This window comes from Arvicola amphibius, chromosome 9 (genome assembly GCF_903992535.2).
Source record: "Arvicola amphibius chromosome 9, mArvAmp1.2, whole genome shotgun sequence".
NCBI classification, from domain to species: domain Eukaryota; kingdom Metazoa; phylum Chordata; class Mammalia; order Rodentia; family Cricetidae; genus Arvicola; species Arvicola amphibius.
This window is the reverse complement of record NC_052055.2, coordinates 20,384,274-20,408,670: the sequence shown is the minus strand read 5'-3', so window position 1 is coordinate 20,408,670 and position 24,397 is coordinate 20,384,274. Positions and strand designations below refer to the sequence as shown.

General features: G+C 47.1%; 1 protein-coding gene across 1 annotated transcript in view; it reads left to right on the top strand.

Annotated features, from left to right (window-relative positions):
* LOC119823676 overlaps positions 1-23,079 on the top strand; it is a 28,715-nt gene extending 5,636 nt beyond the window's left edge. The window contains exons 2-6 of the mRNA XM_038343755.1: positions 509-597; positions 7,570-7,623; positions 20,358-20,426; positions 22,571-22,612; positions 22,834-23,079. Of these exons, the coding sequence (XP_038199683.1) occupies positions 509-597; positions 7,570-7,623; positions 20,358-20,426; positions 22,571-22,574 (216 nt within the window). The 3' untranslated portion in view covers positions 22,575-22,612; positions 22,834-23,079. The remainder of the gene's footprint in view (positions 1-508; positions 598-7,569; positions 7,624-20,357; positions 20,427-22,570; positions 22,613-22,833) is intronic.
* Positions 23,080-24,397: the final 1,318 nt, after the last annotated feature.

Here is a 24,397-nt window from a genome sequence, read left to right as displayed (position 1 = left end):
AGGAATCTCCTATTTTTACCCTCCAGCCACAAAAATGAAACTGATCAATAAGCCCCCAGGGCACAGTGTCTTCTAGACATTAATTGGACACCCTTCTGTGTCTAATTAACTGATCAAGTTCCTTTGTGCCTTCTTTCATTTCTTTTGTCCTTCAATTCACTTATTCTGTGAGTATTTCCTGCTCCTTGTGTTGATTCCTGCACTAAACAAGTACCCATATGTACCGTTCCGGTTCCTGGCTAACTGACACAGGGCACCAAGATAGTGAGCTCTTTCTGTTCCTGGGTGTGCATGTCAACAAGGGGGACCAGCTAAAACTCCTAATCCAGGTCCTCTGAGATTTGCTCTCAGCTTCCGGTTACAGACTGACTTACAAGAATTTAAACTATAGTAACTTCATCATTTACTTGAGAAATGTGCATGTGGTGGGCAATTCCAGAATGCGTGGTGTCGCTCTGGGGCGTCTTCAAGAGATGATCACGTTTCCTTTGTTCCCTTCCATCTTTAGCATTTTGAGAACTTTTCGTTGCGCGACTACAATATGGCTGCAGAACTCTTCCCGTCACGTCTTAACGCCATCGCCTATAAAGCGGGAAGGTAAGAGGGACAGGAGGCTTCATTTCCACAAACAAATCTCCCATTATAAAGGAACATAGTTTCCAAAATTCCCAAGAGAGGCTTTTGTCCTGGCTAGTTTATGCCAATTTGACACAAGCTGTCGTCATCTGAGAGAAGGGAACTCCATTGATAAAAGGCTTCTAGAAGATGGGGCTGCAAGCAGGTAAGCCTGCAGGGCTTTTTCTACATTAATGATCAGTGGAGGAGGGCCCAGCCTATTGTGGGTGAGGATGCTCCTGGGTTGGTGGTCTTAGGCTTTATAAAGAAAGCAGGCTGAGCAAGCCATGCAGAAAAAGCCAGCAAGCAGCACCCTTCCATGGCTTCTGCATCAGCTCCTGCCTCCGAGCTCCTGGCCTGTTTGAGTTCTTGCCCCAACTGCCTTCGATAATGAACCATGACATGGATGCATAAGCATGTAAACCCCGTCCTCCCCAAGTTGCTTTGGGTCATGGTGTTTCATTACTGCACAGCGCAGCTGGAACTTGCTACACCAGCCACCGCTGAGGGGAATGGCATTGCTCTGGTTGGTTAAAGCCAGTTGTGTTTCGCCTCCTGGAGCTGACTGTCGTACTGTCCGGCCTCCATAAGAGCCTCTTCTCCCTATTGGTAGATCCCAACTGTGCACCAGACTTGCCAAGTTTCTGGGATCACAAGAATGTAAACATTGGCTGGCATGTCCCTCTTGACGATCAATTCCTCAGAGATTTGTTCGTTTATCACATTTGTTTTTTACAAGTGAGGCTCACACATGCTTTTCTTCCTCTAGTCCATACTGTGCAGTCAGCAACCATCCACATTAAACGGTGGTTGGGGGAGCAATTGGGGAAAAACTGTCACACAAATAGGAAAATCGCCACACAACATGTTGAATAGTAGGAAAATTTAAAGAGGAAAAATATAATAGGAAGATTTAATAGGAAAAACTAAAACCCAATTACTTTGGCCCTAGGGAAGCAGCAGAATAAGTCTTTACTTTAAGGAATAGAAGGAATTTGCAGAAGAGCTCAGTTGGTTTTGTGAAGGGTGAACAGGAGTCTGACGGGTGACGGGCCACCAGGCAAAGGCAACAGTGCTCCTTCCTGTAGACTGTGAAGGTCGACTGTCTGGAGAACGGTCAGAACTCCAGGGTCTGAGGAAGACATGGTACATAGCTAACAGTGAGGAACTGGGGAGAAGCAGAGGGAAGAGGCCAGATTTTAATGGATCCCCTAAGCCAAACTGAGGAATTGATTTCAAATCTTCAGACAATGGGGATTCTGGTCAATCCAGTTGACATTTTCAAGTGTGGCTGTTGAGGTAATTAGGCACAACTCAGCTTACTTTTATAATAGACCGTGTGAGGGATTACCAAGTGCTTAACCTAGCAAAGGGCTCGGGTTGCTGAGAACATTCTGAAGGGGAACTTAACAACGATGGGAGAGAACTGGATCCAGGAGGGAGGCGAGGGGAAAGATTGAGTCAACGAAGACTGAGATTTGAATCTTCAAACAAGCTGAACAGTGAGAGCACTTGCCAAAATCTCAGGTCGAACAGAAAATGCCCAAACAGAAAGGCCCTCCATATTGTGTAAACCAGAGCACATATCCCATGCCCTGCCCTGGAGGGGCCTGCCATTTCACCAGCAGCATTTGCTTCCATTTTGAGTACGGATACAGAGGCAGGATCACTCTTCTTGTTATGCACGTAGACACTACCACCTTGCTACCGCTACCCATGAGGTAAATCCTGTGAAATAGCCTATTCCTAAACTACCCCATAAGCCTATCAGAATAGATTGGGCCAGGTGACTTAACATGGGTATATTAAAACCACATCAGAAAAAGACATTCCTCTGGGCTGGAGAGATGGCTTGGTAGTTAAGAGCACTAGCTGCTCTTCCAAAGGTCCTGAGTTCAAGTTCCAGCAACCACATGGTGGCTCACAACCATCTGTAATGAGGTCTGGTGCCCTCTTCTGGCCTGCAGGCATACACTGCATACTTAGTCTCCAAGAACCTCTCTCACACATCAGACCAAGGAAAGGTACAGCCTCCTCACCTGGACCCAACACAGAAGGAGATATCCAATGCCAGATGATGCTACCATCAGTATGTGCACCAAGGGAATGACAGGCAGAGAACTCCCAACCCGTCCAGGGATTTAGCTCGGCTCAATCCCCACTGCTGACTCAGCCTGCTGGAATTACAGTCCATCCCCTTTCCACAGTCGGCACCTTGCCTCTCCAACTCAACTCAGCTCTGCAACTTGAATTCCAGCCAGTGACCCTATGGCTTGGCGGCGTGGTGACTTGGCTCCCAGGCGATTCTCCAGCACTCTCCAATAGGCCAAGGGGGTACCTCATCTCCTTCCCACACCACACCAGAGGCTTTCTGTGCATCTTTATCAGCTCTTTCCCTCTGTCTCTGCTTTGGAAAGATTTATTTTATAATTTATTAGTGTCTGTGCACATGTATACAAGTGCCCTGCAGAGGTCGTCAGATCCTCTGGAGCAGCAGTTCAGGTGCTTGCGCACCTGTCAGTGGGGGTGTGGGAACTGAACTCCTGTCCTCTGAGAGAGCAGCAGGCACTCTTAACTGCTGAGCTACCTCTCCAGCCCCTCTCTTACCAATTACAAGGTCCCTTTAAGTCCCTTGAACTCTGTTGTGGCCTCTTTAACCCTTTGAAGCCTTTCTTTAACTACATATATACATACATAGAGATGTAATTACTGTGTACTGTGTGAACTAAGTGTTAACATTAATCATTAAGATTGGGATACATTCTTTATTTTTGTCAGCCGCCAACTGATGGGGAATCTTTGCCAACCAATTATCTTCAATGGGTGGGACCAAGTTAGGGTGTAGCTTTCTGGGACCCCTGAGAAAAAAACGGCATGGCCCAGGTGCTCTCTCTCTTTCTCTCTTTCTCTTCCTCGCAGCACAGCTGAGCTTGGACTTCTCATTCCTGTTTCGTGAGTTTTTCCCCTTTTTTTTTGGTTTTTCGAGACAGGGTTTCTCTGCAACTTTAGAGCCTGCCCTAGAACTAGCTCTTGTAGACCAGGCTGTCGTCAAACTCACAGAGATCCGCCTGCCTCTGCCTCCCGAGTGCTGGGATTAAAGGCGTGTGCCACTCCCGCCCAGCTGAGTTTTCCCCTTATAATAAATAAAAATATAATTGTTTTATCTTTTAGCTAGCCTGGTTATTTCCCAAATCGAGCTAACTTCTACAGTCAACTATTAGGGGATATCTGAACTATTTGGCAAATTGCAGCCAACTAAACCAACATAGCTTATTATTAAACAAATAATAATATGTTTATTATTATTATTATTCAATAAATCCAGACATTGTGCAAAGGCACAACTTTTCTGGCATGGGGTGTTCATGGCAACATATCTATTGATTTTGGAAAGGTTTTTCATGTTAGACCAAGTCTTAGTAGTTTATGGCTGTGAAGACACACCGTGACTAAGACAGCTCTTATAAAGAAAGAATTTAACTGGGGACCTGGTTACAGTTTCAGCGGCTTAGTGCATCACCATCATGCTAGAGAGCATGGCGGCATGCAGGTGTGGTCCTGGAGAAATATTGAGAGCTGCATCCTACATCCTGATCTAAAAGCAGAAAAAGAGAGAGACTGGGCCCACCCCAAGTGGCACACGTCTTCCAACAAGGCCACAACACTTAGTCCTTCTCAAATATTGCCATTCCCTGGTGGCTAAGCATTCAAATATATGAGCCTATGGGGACCATTCTTATTTAAAGCACCACAAACTAAAAGTGAGAAGATGTATCCAAGTATACCCTAAAGAATGCCTGTCTGGTTAACATTTTCAAGTAGAATTCCTCCTGGGGTTATTTTATTTTATTTTACTTTGAGACTCACAGAGCCCAACCTGGTCTTCTCATGAAGAATGACTTGGAACTTCTGATCGTTCTGCCACATCTCCTGTGTACTACCATGCCCAGTTTTATGGAGTGTTAGGGACTGAGTCCAGGACTTTTTGTGTGTTAAGCAAGCACTCTACCAACTGAACCACAGTCCCAGCCTCTATTTCATGCTTTAAAAAAAAAAAAATCCAAACTTTATAGACTATATGGAGTTTCTTCTGAGGATGATAAAATGTTTTTTAAGAGATAAAGGAGATAATTAATCAGTTCTGGGAATGTATCTGCCTCTGGCTCCCCAGTGCTGGAATTAAAGACCTGTGCCACCTCCGCGTGGCTATGGGACCATTTTCAATCCTCAGGATAAACAAAGAGTTAAAAAGCACAAGTACATGTAAGGTTGGCAGACTGGGGAAAAAGACTCATGGTGGGAAGGGACAGACTTTTTTTTTTTATCAGAATAACAACTTTGTTTTCTCTTTGTCATAGCAATTTGACCTCTGTGGGAACACTTCAGACATATATGTGAAAAAACCTGTCCCCAAGTGGAAAGCTCTTGAATTACATCGCTTAAGGGAGGGGGGTGTGGAACATGGCAACTGTGATGTATTGCTAATATTCTATTATAGGAGACATGAGACAGATTCAGAATCCATGTTCCTCATTTGTTGAGCATGGAATGAACACTAGCAGATGTTGGATAGCTACAATCAATATTTCCTCCCATTTTTCAAAAGTGCAGCAATGGTTGATTCAAGCTAAGGCTCCTGAGTTGTAGAGGACATCACGTGGTTGGCCCCTTGACTGGATCAAAGTCTCCACATGGCTAGAGGGACTTTCAGGACGATTTGACTTCTAAGCTGTGGGACATCCACGGAGCAGAGTCTAGGCTTGAGATTCTCCCCTGTTAGTTTAGAGTGGCATTTTCCCGACTGCTCCCAACCGCACAGGATTCTTCACTGTCAGCAGGTGGCTCCAGAGGCAGCTGTTTGGTCAGACAAAATGAAAGCGGTGTTGCGGAGCAAGCTGACTGCATGATCTCTTGGTCGGCAAACGTTAGAAAAAGGAGAAAGCGATATTGTGTAAACTCTATTTAACTTAGATAAATCCGGACTTAGTAGAGGAGGATGACCACAGATCCTCTGTAGTGTGACCCACTCATACTTATGTAAAGTGTGAATGTACATGTATGTATGAGAGGGAGGGAAGCAGGGAGGCAGGGAGGGAGAGAATGCAAGAACAAGGGGGAGAGAGAGGTTAATTTTTCTAGGTGCCCCTTGACAGATTTCCCCACCGTTTGTTATTCTCAAATGTCCTCAACCTAGTACCCACCCGACTACACACCAAGACATCAAAAGATCAATCCTGGGCTGTCAGTCCTGCAGCTGTACAGGAAAGGTCTCATTCTTGGAGACATATCTGCTCTCCACACAGGGACCTGGGAGAGGCGGCTCTGTGGCTGTCTTTTTCCCTTACCCCATATTCAACCAGCCACCAAAGTCACTGATCCCACCTCCTAGGCGTCACTCTAAGGCGTGACTGCTACGTGGAGTCCCACTGCCACAGGCCTTGGGCAGTTCACACTCATTTACCCTCCAGGTTGTAGGGTGGAGGAGGTGTGGGAGGGGAAAGAGTGTATTTTAATTGCACTTCCTCAACATTAAATCAAATGGTGGCACACATGGAAAGTTCACGCCACTGTGCTGGGGATGGTAATAACTGAATAGGGAAGTTAGTGTTCATGTGGAAACAGCACACAGTCTCTCTGCTGGTGTAGACAGAGCTGGTGTTCATGTGGAAACGGCACCCAGACAGTCTCTGCTGGTGTAGACAGAGCTGGTGTTCATGTGGAAATGGCACCCAGACAGTCTCTGCTGGTGTAGACAGAGCTGGTGTTCATGTGAAAATGGCACACAGACAGTCTCTGCTGGTGTAGACAGAGCTGCAACCCAGCTGCAGTAACCTTTTTTGTCATCTACTTGTTTGAAGTCATCTTTAATTCCCCTAAGAGTCTTCCTCCTTCTAAATTCCTCATTAAGTCCTTTTCCTTTAGATCTGAGAAGACAATGTTATTGATTTTCAATGGCATTCATTTGTCTAAAAAGGGTATTTACCCCAGGGAGGTGGGACATAAACAGCGCCTATAGGTTTCTCTCTCATGCACAGTAAGGTCTTGCTTTCAGGCTCTGAAAAGGAAAATGGTTTCAGCCTTGTCTAATGATGTGGTGTGTTGGATTTCGAGAGCCAATTTAGTTTGTTTTTTTGAGACAGAGTTTTTCTGTGTAGCTTTGGTGCCTGTCCTGAAACTCTATCGACCAGGTTGGCCTTGAACTCACAGAGACCCACCTGCCTCTGCCTACTGATTGTGTGTAGAGCGGTGGGTGTGTGTGTCTCTGAATGTCTGTCTACATGTGTGAGCATGCTTGTATGTGAGGATACACTTGCCTGTGAGCATGAGCATGTATGAAGATCAGAAGACGGTACCCAAAGCCCAGTGTCCTCCTCTATCACCCTCCACCTTGTTTTTGAGGCAGTGTCTCTCCCTGGACCTGGAGCTCACCAACTGGCTAGATGGGCTGGCCAGCGAGCCCTGGGAATCCATCTACCTTCACTCATCCAGTGCCAGGCTCACAAGCCCATGAGGCCATGCTCTGTGTTTACATTGGTCCCTAGGGATCTGAACTCAGACCCCTGGACTGGCATGGCAAGCATCTTACCTGTTGAACCACTTCCCTATCCCCTGTTCCTTTATCCTGCAGTGTCAGCTCCATAAAAGAGTTCCCTGGCCTGGTCTACAGAGCAAGTTCCAGGACAGGCTCCAAAGCTACATAGAGAAACCCTGTCTCAAAAAAAAAAAAAGTTTTCTGTTCTCTTTCTCTGTCCCATCCTCACTTTTAGGTGCAGGATGCGGAGTATTGAACTTGAGACATTGCACATGCTAGGGAAGCATCCATTCCCACCCAGTTCTTTGCCCCCTAGGTGTTACTGTATCCACAGAGTCCAGTACAGTACCTCATTGCTCGACACTTAATGAATGCATCTTAAATCTGTTTTAAGCTGTTCACTGGATTTCCTCTCCTTGCAGAAGAAACCCCAGGATTGGCTTCGTAAAGCGGTATCCTGGAAGTTCTACAGACAGGTGCGTTCTGACTTACATTGTTCTGCATGCCGTGTGTGCTCCCTGTGAGCTCCTCTGTAAACCTTACAGTCTGACAAATGAGGCCTGCCACGGCATTAGCCCCTAACTGGTGAGAAAATGCTCAGGTGAGATGAGCATCCTGTGCTTGTCTGCTCCCAGCAAGCTAACTCAGGAATGCTGCCCCAACTGTCCCTGTCCGAGTAGTGGAGCCCCACAGGTCCTGGTTTGCAGCAAGACTGTCCAAAGTAATACATCTTGTCATGAAGCAAGCAGTATTTCCTTCTCAGCCATCATTTCTTTTTTCTTTTCTTTTTTTTTTTTTAAAGATTTATTTATTATGTGTACAGCATTCCTTCCATGTGTGCCCGCAGGCCAGAAGGGGGCGCCAGGTCTCATTATAGATGGCTGTGAGCCACCATGTGGTGGCTGGGAACTGAACTCAGGACCTCTGGAAGAGCAGTCAGTGCTCTTAACCACTGAGCCATCTCTCTAGCCCTCGGCCGTTATTTCTTTGGGAAGTATGCGGAGGTGAAAAGAAAAAGACATGAGTCTACACCAGAAAACAATACTACCAAAAAGCCTGTGTATTCAGATCACTTCCATTTAGGCAGTGTTGGAACTTTTAAAACACAGACACACCCACACACGTGAACTCAAGCACACAAATGTATGTGGACACACAGAAAATCACAGACACAGAGCATGCAAATTTAAACACATCCAAACTTGCATTTGCAAACACATATATACAGCAAAGATACATATGTGAACACAATCACATGCATAAACATAGCACACACATAAATGGGTACAAGCACACTGACACATGCACAAACATGCACACACAGGCCCACATGTTCACACAAATGATCACATGCATATGCATACACACAAATACAAGAACACAGACATGAGAGTGCAAATACACATCCACACATGTACAAACAGGCCTATACATGCATGCACACACAAAGTGTACAGGCATGAACACATACACATCTGTGCACACATTCAGATGTATGTTTATGCACACACATATGGACACCCACACATACACAGTCATAACAAGCTTCAAGTCAAGTGACCAAAAGACATTTTCTCCAAGGACTGGGACCACTGGGCTCTTTGTTTACTATTATTAGCAGAACAAGGTCAAACATGTTCCTTCAAAGTGAAGCACGTGATGACTCTTTAGTAAAGTGGGCCAAGGACACAGGAAGGAAAAACTCCCAGCTCACAGTGACATCTGCAAAATGCCAAGCTCACGTGCAGGGAAGGCAGGTCACATGTTACGTAGGACCATGACAGTTCTATGGTGGATTGCTTCATCCACATAAAAGAGAAATTTCTGAGTCTTTGGGCGACAGGACGAAGGAGCAATCCCCTGGTCATAGGTGCTGAAGCAGTGTGTCATTAACTACGGCAGCACTTATACTCCACATGGGTCAGTGTTGTCGAGTGATCCTCTACCACAAGCATGCCTGGGGTAGCGCCTAAGCCTGACTCTAAAGAGCACATCCCAGAAGGGATACACAGTTGCCTTAACCATGGGTGGAAGCAAAGAGGCAGGTACCCTGATGGATACACGTATACATACACGCATACACACACACACAACACACAACACACACACACACACACACACACCACTCATAGGGTATGGTAGAAAGAGCCTGTGAGGGTGTAGTGCAATTGCCTGCTCTACGTGCTACCATACAGTTCGCAAATCAAGCAAGGGGCTGGAGATTGAGATACACACGCACAGACAGAGACACGAGTGCCCAGAATGCCCCCTTTATTGTGTTCCAGGGCAGCTTATATAGGGTCAGCTGCAAGCCCACCAGAAACCACTCCCCTGACACCAGGAACTCCTGAGGGTCTCGTGCTCAGAGCAGCTGCAAGCACAGGAAAAGAAGTTGTTTGCTCCAGCAGGCTGTGGGTCACAGGAAATTCAGGGTCTGGGGGTCCGCAGTCCCCAACACGAGGGTTTCGGGCAGAGGTATTTTTCCTTTGGTAGCAGACACACACTTTCTGTCTCGTGTGTGTGTGTGTGTGTGTGTGTGTGTGTGTGTGTGCGTGTGTGTGTGCTAAGAAAGGGTCTCACCCCATAGCTCACTCTTGCCTCATACTCATCACTCCTCCTGTCTCTGTCTCCCATGTTCTGAGATTATAGGCATAAGCCACCGTTTCAAACTTTATCTTTCTCTCCTTTCCTCCTCCTCCTCCTTTCACGCTCCTCATTCCTCCTGTCCCTCCTCCTCCTCTTCCCTCTCTTCCTCCTCTTCTTCCTCCTCTTCAGCAACCCTTTTGGTCCTGTGCAGCACACAGTTCAACAGTTCAGTGTAGCTTAGCAATGGGCTATGTCTCTGTTACTGGCTCTTGTGTTTGACAGTGTAGCTCTGCACAGTAAAGCTGTGCTCAGAGGATACAGCCCAGAGCACACAGAGCTGATCTGGCTGCTGTGGAGCAAACAGCAAGCAGCCTAAGAAAGGGTCAGAGCAGCCAGCCTGGCAACTTGGGTCTGACTACCGGACAGCATATGGCTTGTGTGCTGTCAGCTACCAGTGTCTGGGGCTTCTGTTGGGAAATGCCGATAGTGTCAGCTAAGAAGGCCATGGAGTGTCCAGAGTGGGGCATTGTTCTTGGCTGGCTTGCCAGATCATCTGTTCCCTGGTCACCATTACCATCTCAGGGGTGACTTCTGTATCTGTGTTGCCAAGAACTTGCTTCTGCCTATAGTGGTGGGTACGAAAGTGCCAGGTCACACAGCTGGTGACTCTAAGTCTGGCATCTTTCCTTTTCTTTTTGCTATTATTATAGATTTACTTATTTTATCTTTTCTTTTTTTATTTAATTAAAATCTTTTTTCATTTTACATTCCAATCCGAGTTCCTCCTCTCCCCACTTCTATCACCTCCCCGCCTCCCCCATCCCAGCCCCCACCCACTCCTCGGGGGTGGGGGATAAGGCCTCCCTTGGGGATTAACCAAAGTCTGGGATACCAAATTGAGGCAGGACCAAGCCCCAAGTCAGGCTGGGCAAGGCAACCCACCATTCATAATGGGCTCCAAAAAGCCAGTTCATGCACCCGGGATAAGTCCTGGTCCCACTGACATGCCCTTTCCCCAAACAGATCAAACCACATAACCGTCGCCCACATTCAGAGGGCTGACTCCAGCCCCATGCAGGTTCCCCAGCTGTCAGCCCAGACTCCATGAACTATCACTTGCTTGGGTCAGCTGTCTCTGTGGTTTTCCCCATCATGATCCTGACCCCTCTTGCTCATATGATCCCTCCTCCCCTCTTCAACTCAACTCCAGGAGCTCAGCCCAGTGCCTAGCTGTGGACTGTGCATCTGCTTCCATCAGTTACTGGATGTAGATTCTACAGCAGGAGTTAGGGTGGTCCCTAATCTGATTACAGGGGAAGGCCAGTTCAGGAACCTTCTCCACTATTGCTAGGACTCTTAGCTGGGTTCATTCTTGCGAATTCCTGGGAATTTCCCTAGCACCAGGTTTCTCCCTAACCCCATAATGACCGCCTCTATCAAGATATCTCTTTCATTGCTCTTCTTCTCTGTCCCTCCCACAACTTGGCCTTCTTGATCCCTCATGTTCCCATCTCCCATCCCCTCCCTTTTATCCCCTCCCAGTTAACCCAAGGGATCTTAACTATTTCCCTTTCTTGGGACCCTCCTTGCATGCCCCTCTTCAGGTCCTCTTTTTTACCTAGCTTCTCTGGGGCTGTGGATTGTAGCCTGGTTATTCTATGCTTTATATCTAATATCCACTTATGAGTGAGTACAGTACATACCCATACCGTGTTTGTCTTTCTGGATCAGAGTTACCTCACTTAGAATGTTTCTTTCCTAGTTCCACCCATTTGCTTACAAATTTCAAGATGTCATTTTTTACTGCTGTGTAGTACTCCATTATGTAAATGTATCACATTTCCTCTTTTTTAAAATTGTTTTTATTGAGCTATATATTTTTCTCCGCTCCCCTCCCTTCCTCTCCCCTCCCCCCTTCTACCCTCTGTCATGGTCCCCATGCTCCCAATTTACTAAGGAAATCTTGTCTTTTTCTTCTTCCCATGTAGGTTAGATCCATGTATGTCTTTCTTAGGGTCCTCATTGTTGTCTAGGTTCCCTGGGATTGTGAATTGTAGGCTGCTTTTCTTTGCTTTATGTCTAAAAGTCACTTATGAGTGAGTACTTATGATATTTGTCTTTTTGGGTCTGGGTTACCTCACTCAGTATGATGTTTTCTAGGTCCATCCATTTTCCTGCAAATGTTATTTTTTTCTGCTGTGTAGTACTCCATTGTGTAAATGTACCACATTTTCCTTATCCATTCTTTGGTCAAGGGGCATTTAGGTTATTTCCAGGTTCTGGCTATAACAAACAATGCTGCTATGAACATAGTTAAGACAAATCCCTTATGTACCACATTTTTTTTATTCATTCTTTGGTTGAGGGGCATCTAGGTTGTTTCCAGGTTCTGGTTATTAAAAATAATGCTGCTTCTATGAACAGAATTGAGCACATGTCCTTGTGTTATGAGTGGGTATATACCCAAGAGTGATATTGCTGAGTCTTGAGGTAGGTTGATTCCCAATTTTTTGATAAAACACCATACTGATTTCCAATGTGGCTGTACAAATTTGTACTCCCATCAGCAATGGAGGCGTGTTCCCCTTACTCTGCATCCTCTCCAGCATAAGCTGTCATCCCACTTATTTTAAAACGCTTCCAACAGTTACCTGACTGAGCCAGTAAAGGCTATGGATTTCCTGTCACAGCTCCATTCTATTCTCACACTCTCCCTGCAGAAGTAGTGTATTCAAACAGGTGTGACCACGTGCAAAAATTTATTCTCCATAATCAGTCTTTTCCAGCAGCCTAACCCTGGTCTGTATCCTACAGGCTCTGCTGCAAGCAATAGTTTCAGTTCTGTGATCCTCTCATTTCAACACATGAACACAGCCCCTCCTGGTCTGTACCACAAGGCGACGGACTCTCTAGAAACCGGGATTCTTGGAATTCTGAGGTGTTTGCCTGCAGTCCAAAGCTTATCAGTGTCCTCAGGCTACACAGTGTCACTGTGTAGTCCTGGCCTTGTCAGGCTTGTCACAGGCTACCAGTGCAGGAAAGGGACGTTCCATCATAGGTTCCCACTCTCTCTTGTGCATGTGTGTGTGTGTTCACATATAGAGGCCAGAGATCAATGCCAGGTGTTGTGTTACTAGTATTGAGATAAAACGCCATGGCTGAGGTCACTCAGAGAGGTTTGTTTGTGTTTACAGTTCCAGAAGAATAAAAACCCATCGTGGCTAAGAGTCATGGCAGCAGGCACGCCATAAACCACCAGAAGGAAGCAGAGAGAGCAAACCCTGCAATGGCTTCATTCTTTAAATTCCCAAAGCCACCCTCAGTGACGTACTTCCAACAAGGCCACATCTCCTAAACCTCCCATGCAATGTCATTAATTGGGTACCAAGTATTCAAAGGCAGGAGGCTATGGGACAGTTCTCACTTAAACCTCCCACTTGGAGAGCTTTCGCTGAACCCGGAGCTCTCCGGATTAGCAAGTCTGACTGGTTAGCCATTCTCCCGTCTGGGCTAAGGTCACAGACACATGCTTCATGCTGCCGTGCCTGACTGTTCATGCGGGTCCTGGGGATCCAATCCAGGTCCTCATGCTTTCATGGCTGTCTCCCAAGGCACTCAGTCTATAGTGTGCTATACTGTGCCTGCAAAGGTACCAAGGGACCCAAAGGCATCTATCTGAATGTAATTTCTTCTTTGGGGTGGGTATTTAAAAATACATCCGTGTATGCATCAGTGGGCTAGAAAGGGATTGTCCTTTCTCAGTCCTCTGGGGCAATCAGCCTGTCAGCTTCCAGCTTCGAAAGTGAAGATGGGAGACCCGTGTGGAATCAGATTAAAGTTGTTTCCCAGGTACATGTAGACAGTTGGCCAAAATCAAGAAAGCTCACCGTGGGTTCCGCCGTGGAGAGCCTCAGGTGTGGAGACCCGCGTGGTGTGTGCTTGTGTTTGATTCTGATGGTCCAGAGAGGCTGCTGACCCTGTGTTGTGCACTTTTCTGGAACGGTCTGGCTTCTGGGCCTGAGCTAAACCTTTGCTGGTAATAAAGTAGTATCAGAAATGGCAGAGAGGGTTCTTGGAGAATGCTGTCAGTGGCGTTGGTGATTTGATACACCCATGTAGGGACACCGTGCAGTGAGCCAGGGCCTCTTTGTGCAGTGTTAGAAATCAAGAGGACAAAGGAATTTAATGACCATCAGTCTGTCTGACGGAGCAGATGCCGTCAGGCAACACTGTTGGTGTCTCTGGGAAGATAAGCTGTTTGGCTCGAAATAAGTTTATTTTCAAATTGAGCTGCTCTTACTGCTGAAATATTAGCAGACATAGGAGAACGAGCTACACCTCAAACCTTTTGTTTACCACAGAGTGGCGGTTGAATAAAAGTGGCCCCCATAGCCCCATACAAGTGGCACTGTTAGGAGGTGTGACCTTGTTGAAGTAGGGGTGGCCTTGCTGGAGGAAATGTGTCACTGCGGGTGGGATTTGAGGGCTCAGCTGCTCAAGCCACGCCCAGTTGCCTCTTCCTATTGTCTGAGGATCAAGATGTAGAACTCTCAGCTCCTTCTGCAGAGCCACCATGCTTCCCACAACAATAATAAACAACAATAGACCTCTGAAACTGTAAGCCAGCCCCAGTGAAATGTTTTTCTTTGTAATAGTTGCTGTGGTGGTGGTGTCTCTTCACGATCATAAAACCTTAACGAAGACACCCAGCAAGTATTATTTTCTTTTGTACAGTTTATATTCACGTACAGGTAGGTCTGTGCGGCAGAGAAGGCGGAAGTTGAACCCAGAGCCTCACACGCTATACAGGCACTCGCTAGTGGAGCTATACCTCTGGTCAGCATACGAGTTTTTCAAATAAATCTGGCCAGATTCACATGTAATATTGTATTATACCAGTAGCTATCTACTGAAAAGTGAGCGTCTCTCTCGGGGACTTTTAGCAATGTGTTGTTTTTGATCATGACTAGGGGAGGTGGGGGATGGAGGTGGTGCCTGACATCTAGTGGTAGAGATCAGTACTGCTACTAAATGTCCTGAAAGTAAAGAAAGACAGTCTGAAACAGTGGGGGGATAATGGTGTTTGCTGCCCAGCCTGGCAGCCCGAGGTTGTCACACAACCTCACTGGGCCCACGCAGTGGTAGGAGAGAACCCACTCCCAAAAGCTGATCTCTGCCTTCCAAATGTGTTCTGTGGCATGGGTAAGCACACAAAAACACACATGTAATAAAAAAAAAAAAAAAAAACCTCCAGTAATACTGACATTGAGAAGTCTGTGCTGTACTTTCTACAACAATTTTTTAAAATTCACTCCAGTGTTCAGTGTAATTATATGGTCTTTGAACCAATTTAATTGATATATGTGGTTGTACATTGTCAGTGCCGTGTAAAAATGTATTATCATTTTCTTTTGCTATCACAGAACACTTGAGACTTGGAAGTTCTTTCTCTTTTCCACAGGGTTTCCCTGGGTACCTCTGGCTGTCCTGGAGCTTGCACTGTAGACCAGGCTAGCCTCTAACTCACAGAGATCCGCCTGCCTCTGCTTCCCCGCGGCTTGGGATTAAAAGTGTGCACCACCATTCCCTGGCTGGAAATTCATCTTTAAAAAGAGGTTTATTCAGCTGGAATCTCCAGAAACTGGGACGTTACAAGATTAGGATATACACTCAGTGAGAGCCTCATGCTACGCTCTAACGTGGCAGATGGCGCTGCATGGTAGGTGCGATAGCAGTGACTAGGTGCACTTCAGAGAGAAGGCAAAGGGAACCAAGTATTTTCTATTTGTTTGTTTGTTGTGTTTTGTTTTTCGAGACAGAGTTTCTCTTTGTAGCTTTGGAGCCTGTCCTGGAACTCACTCTGTCGACAGACTGGCCTCGAACTCACAGAGTCCACCTGCCTCTGCCTCCCGAGTACTGGGATTAAAGGCCTGGACCACCACTGCCACCACCACTGTCACCCAGCCTGAGCCATGCACTTTCTAACAGTCCAGTTTCAGGAAACTTAGTTCCTGGGAGGATTAATCCAGCTTTCCAGCACAGCTACAGTGGCAACCAATTTTATTATTATTCTCTCATATATTACATTCCTACCTCAGTTTCCCCTCCCTCCACTCCAGCCAGTCCCCCCTACCACCACCTCTCCTCTCCCCCAAGCCCACCCCTCCTCCATTTCCCTTCAGAAAAGAACAGGCCTTCCAGGGATATCGACCAAACACAGCGTAACAAGTTACAATAAGACTAGGTGCGTTCCCTCGTAGCAAGGCTGGACACGGCAACCCAGTAGAAGGAAGAGGGTCCCAAGAGCAGGTGAGTCAAAGACACCACAGGAACACCAAGCTAAACAACCCTAACATGCATGCCCAGGACCTAGCTCAGACCCATACAGGCTCCCTGGTTGTCACTTCAGTCTCTGTGAGCCCCTATTAGCCCAGGTTAGCTGATTCTGTGTGCATGTTCCTGTGGTGTCCTTTACACCTCTGGCTCCTGCAGTCCTTCCTCTTCTGTGGGATCCCCCGAGCTCCACCTAATGTTTGGCTGTGGGTCTCTGCATCTGCTCCCATCAGTTGCTGGATGAAGCCTTGCTGCTAGGCTCCAGCCTACCAGTATAGCAGAATATCATTAGGAATCGTTCCGTTGACTTTTTTGTTGTTGTTGTTCTATCCTGGGTCTCTGGGCTGTCCAGCCTCTGGTTCCTGTCCACTCAGGCAGTGTCAGGCATGGATTCCCTCTTGTTGGAACCTCAAGTTGGAACAATCATTGATTGGTCATTCCCACAAGTTTCACACCATCACTACCCCAGCACATCTTGCGGGCAGGAGCAATTGTAGATCGAAGGTTTTGTGGCTGGGGTGACATCCCAGACTCACCACTGGAACCTGTGGCGACCAATTTTTAACTGAGTTTTGTCAGGGACAAACCACAGTGGCGAGTGTGTAATGCTGCATGAATTGGTTGGAAATGATTTTCCTATCCCCTCTATGGCTGGGCATTAAAGCTAAGATATTTTGCTATCAAAAATAGCACCGCAACGAACATTATGCAAATTTCTTAATTTGAGCCATTTCCTCTGAACTAATTCCCACTTATGACATCCTACAGCATCATGCATCCACCACAGAAGGAGATTGGCAGTGTTTTGTGAGGAGCTTTCTACATTTTAGTGGCTTCAGAACTGTGACCTGCCTGAATCTGCAATACGTAAAGATTCTATAAATGCTCACTTAGAATTCATTGGGATCTTGTTTAGAGTTTGGTTATATCTATTCTCTTTTGATCTGTGAAACACAGGTTATTAATTAACATTTACTGATTCCTTAATGTTTTCCTTAGTTCCTCAAATCCATCTTACTCATGGGTATTGCTTTTCCATAAGCTGAGGGTTTTTTATTTTAATCAAGTTTTGGTCATAAAAAAGATTGGTTTATAATTCACTTTTAAAAATACGCGTGTCTATGTCTCCCTGTGTGGCTCTGTGCATGAGAGCGAGTACTGGAGCCCGAGGAAGCCAGAAGATGGCGCCAAATCCCCTGGGATTGGGTTTACAAAGTGTTATGATCTGTGTAGGGTGCTAGGATCCAAACTCAGGTCCTCTGCAAAACCAATATGCCTTCTTAGCAACTGCTATACCTTTCCAGCTCCTATACTTTCATCATAGAGGGGGAGGTTGGCACAGTTTTAATCCCAGCACCTGGGAGGCAGAGGCAGACAGATCTCTGGGTTTGAAGCCAGCCTGGTCTACAGAGTGAGTTCCAAGGCAGCCAGGACTACATAGAAAAACCCTGTCTTGGAAAAACAAACAAAAGTGTGTGTGTGCGCGTGTGTGTGCGTGTGTGTGTGTGTGTGAGAGAGAGAGAGAGAGAGTGTGAGAGAGAGAGAGAGAGAGAGAGAGAGAGAGAGAGAGAGAGAGAGAGAGAGAGAGAACACCTTTGAGTTCTGGGATCATCAGGCCTGCACAGCCATACCCGGTGAACCATCTTCACCAAGTCATGCACGGAAAGAGAGGGGTCAGTGGGCAAATGTTTATAAAGAGGTCATTACAGAAGGCAACTCAGGAGACAAGCCTGTGTGGGTACGACCCAAATTAGGCTCTGTTTATCTGACTCTCCCTACTAGACTTGCTTGTCTGGGTTTGCCTCTGTCACCCAGGAAGTACTAATCTCCTCCTAATTGGTTTCCAACCAAACTTCTGAGGTTTCTGAGAGGCCCTCAGACTGGCACTTTCTGCATCAATCTCAGATAAGTCAGTTCTAGAACCCTCTATTGGATAGACTAATTCCAACTCAATGAAACATCTTTGAGTAGTGGGTTCAGGGTAGGGCCAGGGCAATAGCCTGCATCTGTTGCTCTTGATGCAAGAGCAGAGTTAGGGAAATGCCACTCCAGTGCTTAGCATCTTACTTGTCCTGGTGGAGAAGCTAGGCTCTTTGTTTTTTTTTTAATATTTATTTATTATGTGTACAATATTCTGTCTGTGTATATGTCTTCAGGCCAGAAGGGGGCACCAGACCCCATTACAGATGGTTGTGAGCCACCATGTGGTTGCTGGGAATTGAACTCAGGACCTTTGGAAGAGCAGGCAGTGCTCTTAACCTCTGAGCCATCTCTCCAGCCCGAAGCTAGGCTCTTTGTAAGCCGGGTGTGGGCAGCTGTGGTCTCAGCTTGCTGCACCCAAGTCACGCCTTGGTCCATGAGTGTAGATAGAAGCAAGCGACCATGGAGCTCTCAACTGCACACACCTGTTGTTAAACCCCTACACCAGGTATCTATGAGGGATTATAAATGCTGGCAGCTTTGCCCAGCTAAAGAAGAGTCTGCATTTCTCTATAGCTTTGTGTTGACTTTTCTTCCAGCGTCCCATTCCAGCCCCAACCCTAGCTCCCACTTGAGCCGTGGTACAAGCCTCCTACGTTTGTTCTGCCGATTCCTTGCCAGCTACCCAGTTAGTTCACTTTCTAAAACTGTTCGCTCAGAGCTCCTCCAGAACAGTGTTCACTAAGCAGCCTTTCTGTGGCACTTGTACTTACGTGCATGCGTGTGAATGTGTGTGATGAGTATGTTTGAGTAGGTATGTGCACATGTGTGTGCACACGTGTGTTTTTGTGTGTCTGTGTGTTTGTGTGGGTATATTTGATGTATAGGTATGGGTGTGTGTGTGTGGAGGTCAGAGGTCAGTGTCAGGTGTCATCCTCAATTGGCTCTCCACCTTATTTTTGAAATGGGGTTGACCCCGGAGCTCACTGATTGGCTAGACTGGCTGGCCATTGAGCTCCACAGATCCTCTGACTCTACTTCCCAAGCACTGGGATTCCACACGTGCACCACTGGACCTGGATTTTATAGGAGTCGAGGATACAAACTCAGGTCTTCAACATCTTCCCAGCCCCTCATGTAGCGCTCTTGAGCCCGTTTATACCCGACCTCTCTCCTGATGCATCCCAGGTCCTCTGTGTCAGTTGGTGTGGATGACGGTAACTGCAGAAGGTATCTGTGTGTCAGGCCGCAGGCAGAGTGCTTGTCTTGCCTTACAGCTGGAAAGTGCTGAAAATTATGAGGGGGCGGAAAGTGGCACAAAGGGTCTCTGACCCCAAGGTGACATCAACTTGGGGCGATTAGTCTGATTTGGGTGTAATGATCCTGCTCACCTGCTGTGTTTTCCTGAATTTATAGCCTTATTTCCTCCAATCAGAGCAAAGATCACATCTCCCACTAATTGCATCCCCCCCCCCCCAGAAACTAGGTGCTTTGCTAGGTAACATGTACATCCAGTCGCTGGTGCTAGGGGACAGGGAGCAAGGGATTAGATGTTCATGGAATAAGGGCACAGTAAGGAAAGTGTAGGTCTTGTTAAATACCAGGCAGCCAAGAATATGAAACTCCAGGTCCCATAGCTCCTTAGAGACAGATAAAGCAGGAACTTGGTCCCACAAATGCCAGCTTGAAGTGCCCCTCCCCCACCCTCCCCCACAACCTGTACCTCAGTGCATATGGCCACAGCTCTCTTAGCTCTCAAAGACCTCGTCCATCCTAGACTTCCTCAGATGCTGCTTATCTTTTGGGAGGACCCTGAAGACATTTGCTCAAGGGTCATTTACTGGGAGCTTGGCCAGAACCTTCCAGTGGCATGGAGCTGTCTAACCTCTCCAAAATACTCTCAGTTCTTAACCTCGCTTCTCCATCCCTCCCCTCTCCATCTCTCCCCTCTATCCCTCCCCTCTCCATCCCTACCCTTTATCCCTCCCCTCTCCATTCCTCCCCTCTATCCCTGCACTCTCCACCCATACCCTCTCTATCCCTAGCCCTTCCACCCCATCCTCTCCATCCCTGCCTTTACCACCCACCCCCTCCTCATTCCTACTTTCTCCATCCATTCGGGCATATGGCATCCTCTCCTGTTGCACCCTGTCAGGGACCACTTCGCTGAGTTCTTGTCCCACTTTCCTGATAAATTAGAAACTTGTTGGACTTGGTGAAAGTGTTGCTTCCGAATTGGTTTTATGGTCTCCTCATAGATACTTAGTGAATGAATAACTGGAGTCCTTATATGTTGGAATTTTTGTTTCCTTTATTATTATTATTATTATCATCATCATTATAATTATCATTATTATTATCATTTTGACAGAAGCTGGGGTCATCAGGAAAGAAGTAACCTCACTTGGTTAAAGAACTGCCTCCCTCAGATCGCCTGCGGGTAAGTCTAGGAACATTTTGTTGATGATTGTTGGGGAAGGGCCCAACCACTGCATGTGGCGCCATCCTGGACTGGTGGTCCTGAGTGGCATAAGAAAGCAGGCTGAGTAAGCCATGGGGAGCAAACCAGTAAGCAGCTCCCTGCATGGTCTTGGCTTCAGTTCCTGCCTCGAGGTTTCTGCCCGAGCTCCTGCCCTGGCTTCCCTTCATGCCAGACTGCAAGCTGTAAGGTGATGTAAATCCTTACTTGCTTTTGGTCATGGTAGTTATATGAGACATGAAGCGCACTAGCAGGGAGCCCGGGCTGTTAATAGAAAGGTGAGGGTCAGGAGAGACTTCTGGAACTGGGGGCAAACTGACAGGTGATGAAAAGAAAAGGTGATTGTCCCGGTAGGGACAGGGGAAATACTATGTTCTTTCAGCTCACCGCTGTTTGAGGGGCTCCAGATGCACCCCTTTGCTTCTGGGGAGAAAACAATAAAAAGGAATGCTTACTCTCAAGGAGAGCCCGCAGCCTGGTGGTGAGATGGGAAACCACAAGAGACGAACAGTAGTTTGACTGTGGTTTAGTGCTCTGGAGAAAACAAAAGAGCAAATAAGGCAGAGAACAGCTGGGGCAAAGGTGGACAAGGAGGACCTTTTGGAGAAGGACTGGCCAGTGCACATTTCCTGAGGTAGGGAGAGGCACGAAGCATAGCGAGAGGTTCGGACCAAGCAGACACGCTCTGTGGAGAGGAGAACGATGTGGCGGGCAGAGGCCGGAGCACAAAGCACACAGAAGCCAGGGAAGGAGCCTAGAGGTCACTCTGAGCACACTGGGAAGCTCAGGAGGACTTTGAGCAAGAGAGTGATAGCTCCCCTGTGTGTGTTGAAAAGATCATCAGGGCAGGAGGCAAAGCCCACACTGGGTGAGCCCCATTTCCAGAGCCGATGGCACATCCAACCAGTCTTGGAGGAGAATCGGGTACTACAGTGTGAGCTGTAGCTGTCAGAAGTTTATACGCTTTTTACCGTCCCAGCTGGCTGCTTTCGCAACCCCATACTCCGGCAGTCCTTTGAGTTTGTGGCAATAAGGTAGAGGGCAAAGATAAAGAACCCCAAGGTACAGAGGGAAGGAGGTAGCCGGGCACGGGACAGAATGCTCCCCAGATAGCTGGGGCTGTGGGAAAAACGTCAAAAAAGAAATGTGAAGAGCAGCAGGCTTAGACCCGAGAATCAGAAAAGCTGGAGAAGCAGAAAGGGAGAGAAAGGGAGCTTTTGTGTCTAATTACACCATTTAGTTGTCTAGGCAGCCCCTTTATCACACTGCACTTTGCAGCTCAGCTCTTTCAACAGGGTCTAATTACCTTGCCTAATTACTACCTTAACATCACTTACCCACATTCGACTCACTCTTTCCCTGATTCCCCCAATAGGGCCCTCTGTGGACAGTGGGTTTTATTAGCAACTTACAGTACTTAAGATGCCACGATGAAAAGCAGGCTTGGGAAAGACTTTATTCTAATAGGCAATTGGAAAGCAATTGGTACATCAATCCACAGCCCCCAACACACGCACATGCACACACGCGTGCATGTACGTGGGCGTGCACACACACATGCCCCTGATTTAGGGCAGTTGTAGAAAGAAAACCAATGTAAATGCAAGCAGAGGGCCATCTGAGACTCTGATCTTAATTTTTTCTGGTTCCCGAATACTGTTCTGCAATTTTAAAGGGTTTTTTTTTTCTTTTTTTCATGTCCAAGTTTACAAATGCTGTGCTCAGCATGCGATACCCAGCCAGTGTTAGGAAATAATTCTGCACGAAAGAAATAGGCCATACAGCTAACCGGGTGAGCGGAAGTAGGTCATGGCTGTCGCATAGGGCTGCCGGCCAGAGTTCTGGGGCCAGAAGGCAGCCATCTGTGAGGACACAGGGCAGTGGCTGTCCTCACTGTGCAGGTCTGTTCTACTCCCTGTCATGAGCCTGCAATATGACAGTTTTTTCCAGTAACTTCTTATTTTTTCATCCATCCAAGTCTTTTTGTTGGTTACCGGGGCCAAGAGCTGTTCCTGAGCCTCTTTCCTTCTACTCACAAGCACGGTGGCTAGCAGGGTTAACATATTAAGGTATTCAGATGTCCAGAGTTCTGCTCTTCTTTCTAGGTAGCTAGAGCCTCACCCTGATTCACATCTCTGTGACATTTGGTAAGTCACTTATTAAATTTAGTCACATTTTTCTCATCTATAAAATAGGATAAGATATTTCCCTAGGTTTCGTTTTGTCTTTTGTTGTTGTTGTTGTTGTTGTTGTTGTTGTTTTGCTGGTTTTGAGGTCAGTTAGAGAGTAATGGGTCCACGTAATTTTTTTATTGAACACAATGTCATAGTGACAATGGACAACACATACTTTTCCAATCTTTCAACAGCCTGGCAAGCTTGCCACTGGGACAAACAATGTGACACCTGTGCCTTGGTTTCCTCATTGCCTACCTGGGGCTGACTTTGATGGAACTGCCTCAGGGGCTGACAGAAGGGCAAAGGAACCCGTGTGTTGGAAATGCTGATGTCAGGGTCCGCCCACAGCAAACCTGGAGTCTCACACTTTCTTCTTGCCTCCTGAAAGCTGGACACATTTAACATACATGTTCTGGCCTCTCCCATGTGAGCCTTTGTGAGCGTTCAGGTAGAAACAAGCCACACAGTTCTGTTTGTTACGTTTACCTGTTTCTGTTTGTTTGCTAAGGGGGCGGGGGAGAAAGCCCATGAATTAAAGTCACTGGAAATCTAAGTTGAACAGGCTTGAGTGAAGCTGCCTGCTGCACTTCCTGTCTGCGTTCATGGCATTTGTGACACCGCATCCCGCAGCTGCCTAGTCTGCTCCTGGGAACAGAGATGCTCCCCAAGGGACAAGGACACCTTACCTAGGTTCTGACCTGTGGACAACATCTAAATGTGACCCAAGGGAGGGAGTCCAGAGCGTTCAATGGACAGGCTCAGGAGGGAACAACCTGTGAGAGTTAAGACTGTCCTTGTATATGGCAACTCATGGAACCACCTCAAGAAACAGAATCTGAAGGGTGTTTTGGTTGTTTTTTTTTTTTTTTGTAACTATTGCACTGTGTGTGTGTTTAACAGCATACATGCAGAGGTCAGAGAACAACATTATCTCCTTCCACCACGTGCGTCCTGGGAATCGGAATCAGGTTGCCAAACTTGGCAGTAACTGCCTTTACCACTGAGCCATCTCACCAGCCCAAGCCTGAGGGTCATAATGTGTCGTTTAAGCCCCAATGTCTACCAGCAGAGAGCATAGTCAGCATTGCAGGGATGGGCACCTTGTTTCCTATCAACTCTGTCAACAGCACCCCTGGGTGGAGGGAATTGGGTGACCCTGTGACTTGGAACAAAGCTCTGGAGAAGGAAGAAGGTGCTGGAAGTTGGTCATTTGGGGGTGGAAGGAAAGAGGTGGATTGGATACCCACTTCCGCATCACCTAGGGGCAAACAGAGATGCTGTGGTTGTGATTTGGGGCACACCAGCCAAGGACTGAAAGTTGGCAGCGACTCTGTAGCACTTTGGGGATATAACACGTGACATGCCACAGCAGTTTCAGGTAGGGTTTCCCACAGCACATCTAGAGACATCCCAGGCTGTTGTCAGGACTGAACAAGAGTCTCATTTGAGCTGCACTGGGACCCGGCAGCTCCCCGAGCTCACCCACAGCAAACAGGCTACTCTCTGACATGCACGGTGTAAGCAGGGACTGATGGGAGACGTTCCAGAAATGGGTCCTGCTACACCAGCCTGTATTTCCTGACTCATGGGAACAGAAGCACCTCTTCATAGCAGCCGAATGTGGGACAATCCCAAGGGACATCTTAACTTCTGAGTTCACTCTGGTGTTAGTGCCAGGTGGAGAGTGTAAAGGAGACACGGTCAAGGTCATCTCAACTTCCCTGCTCTCATGTCTACTCTGCTATTTCGCTGGCC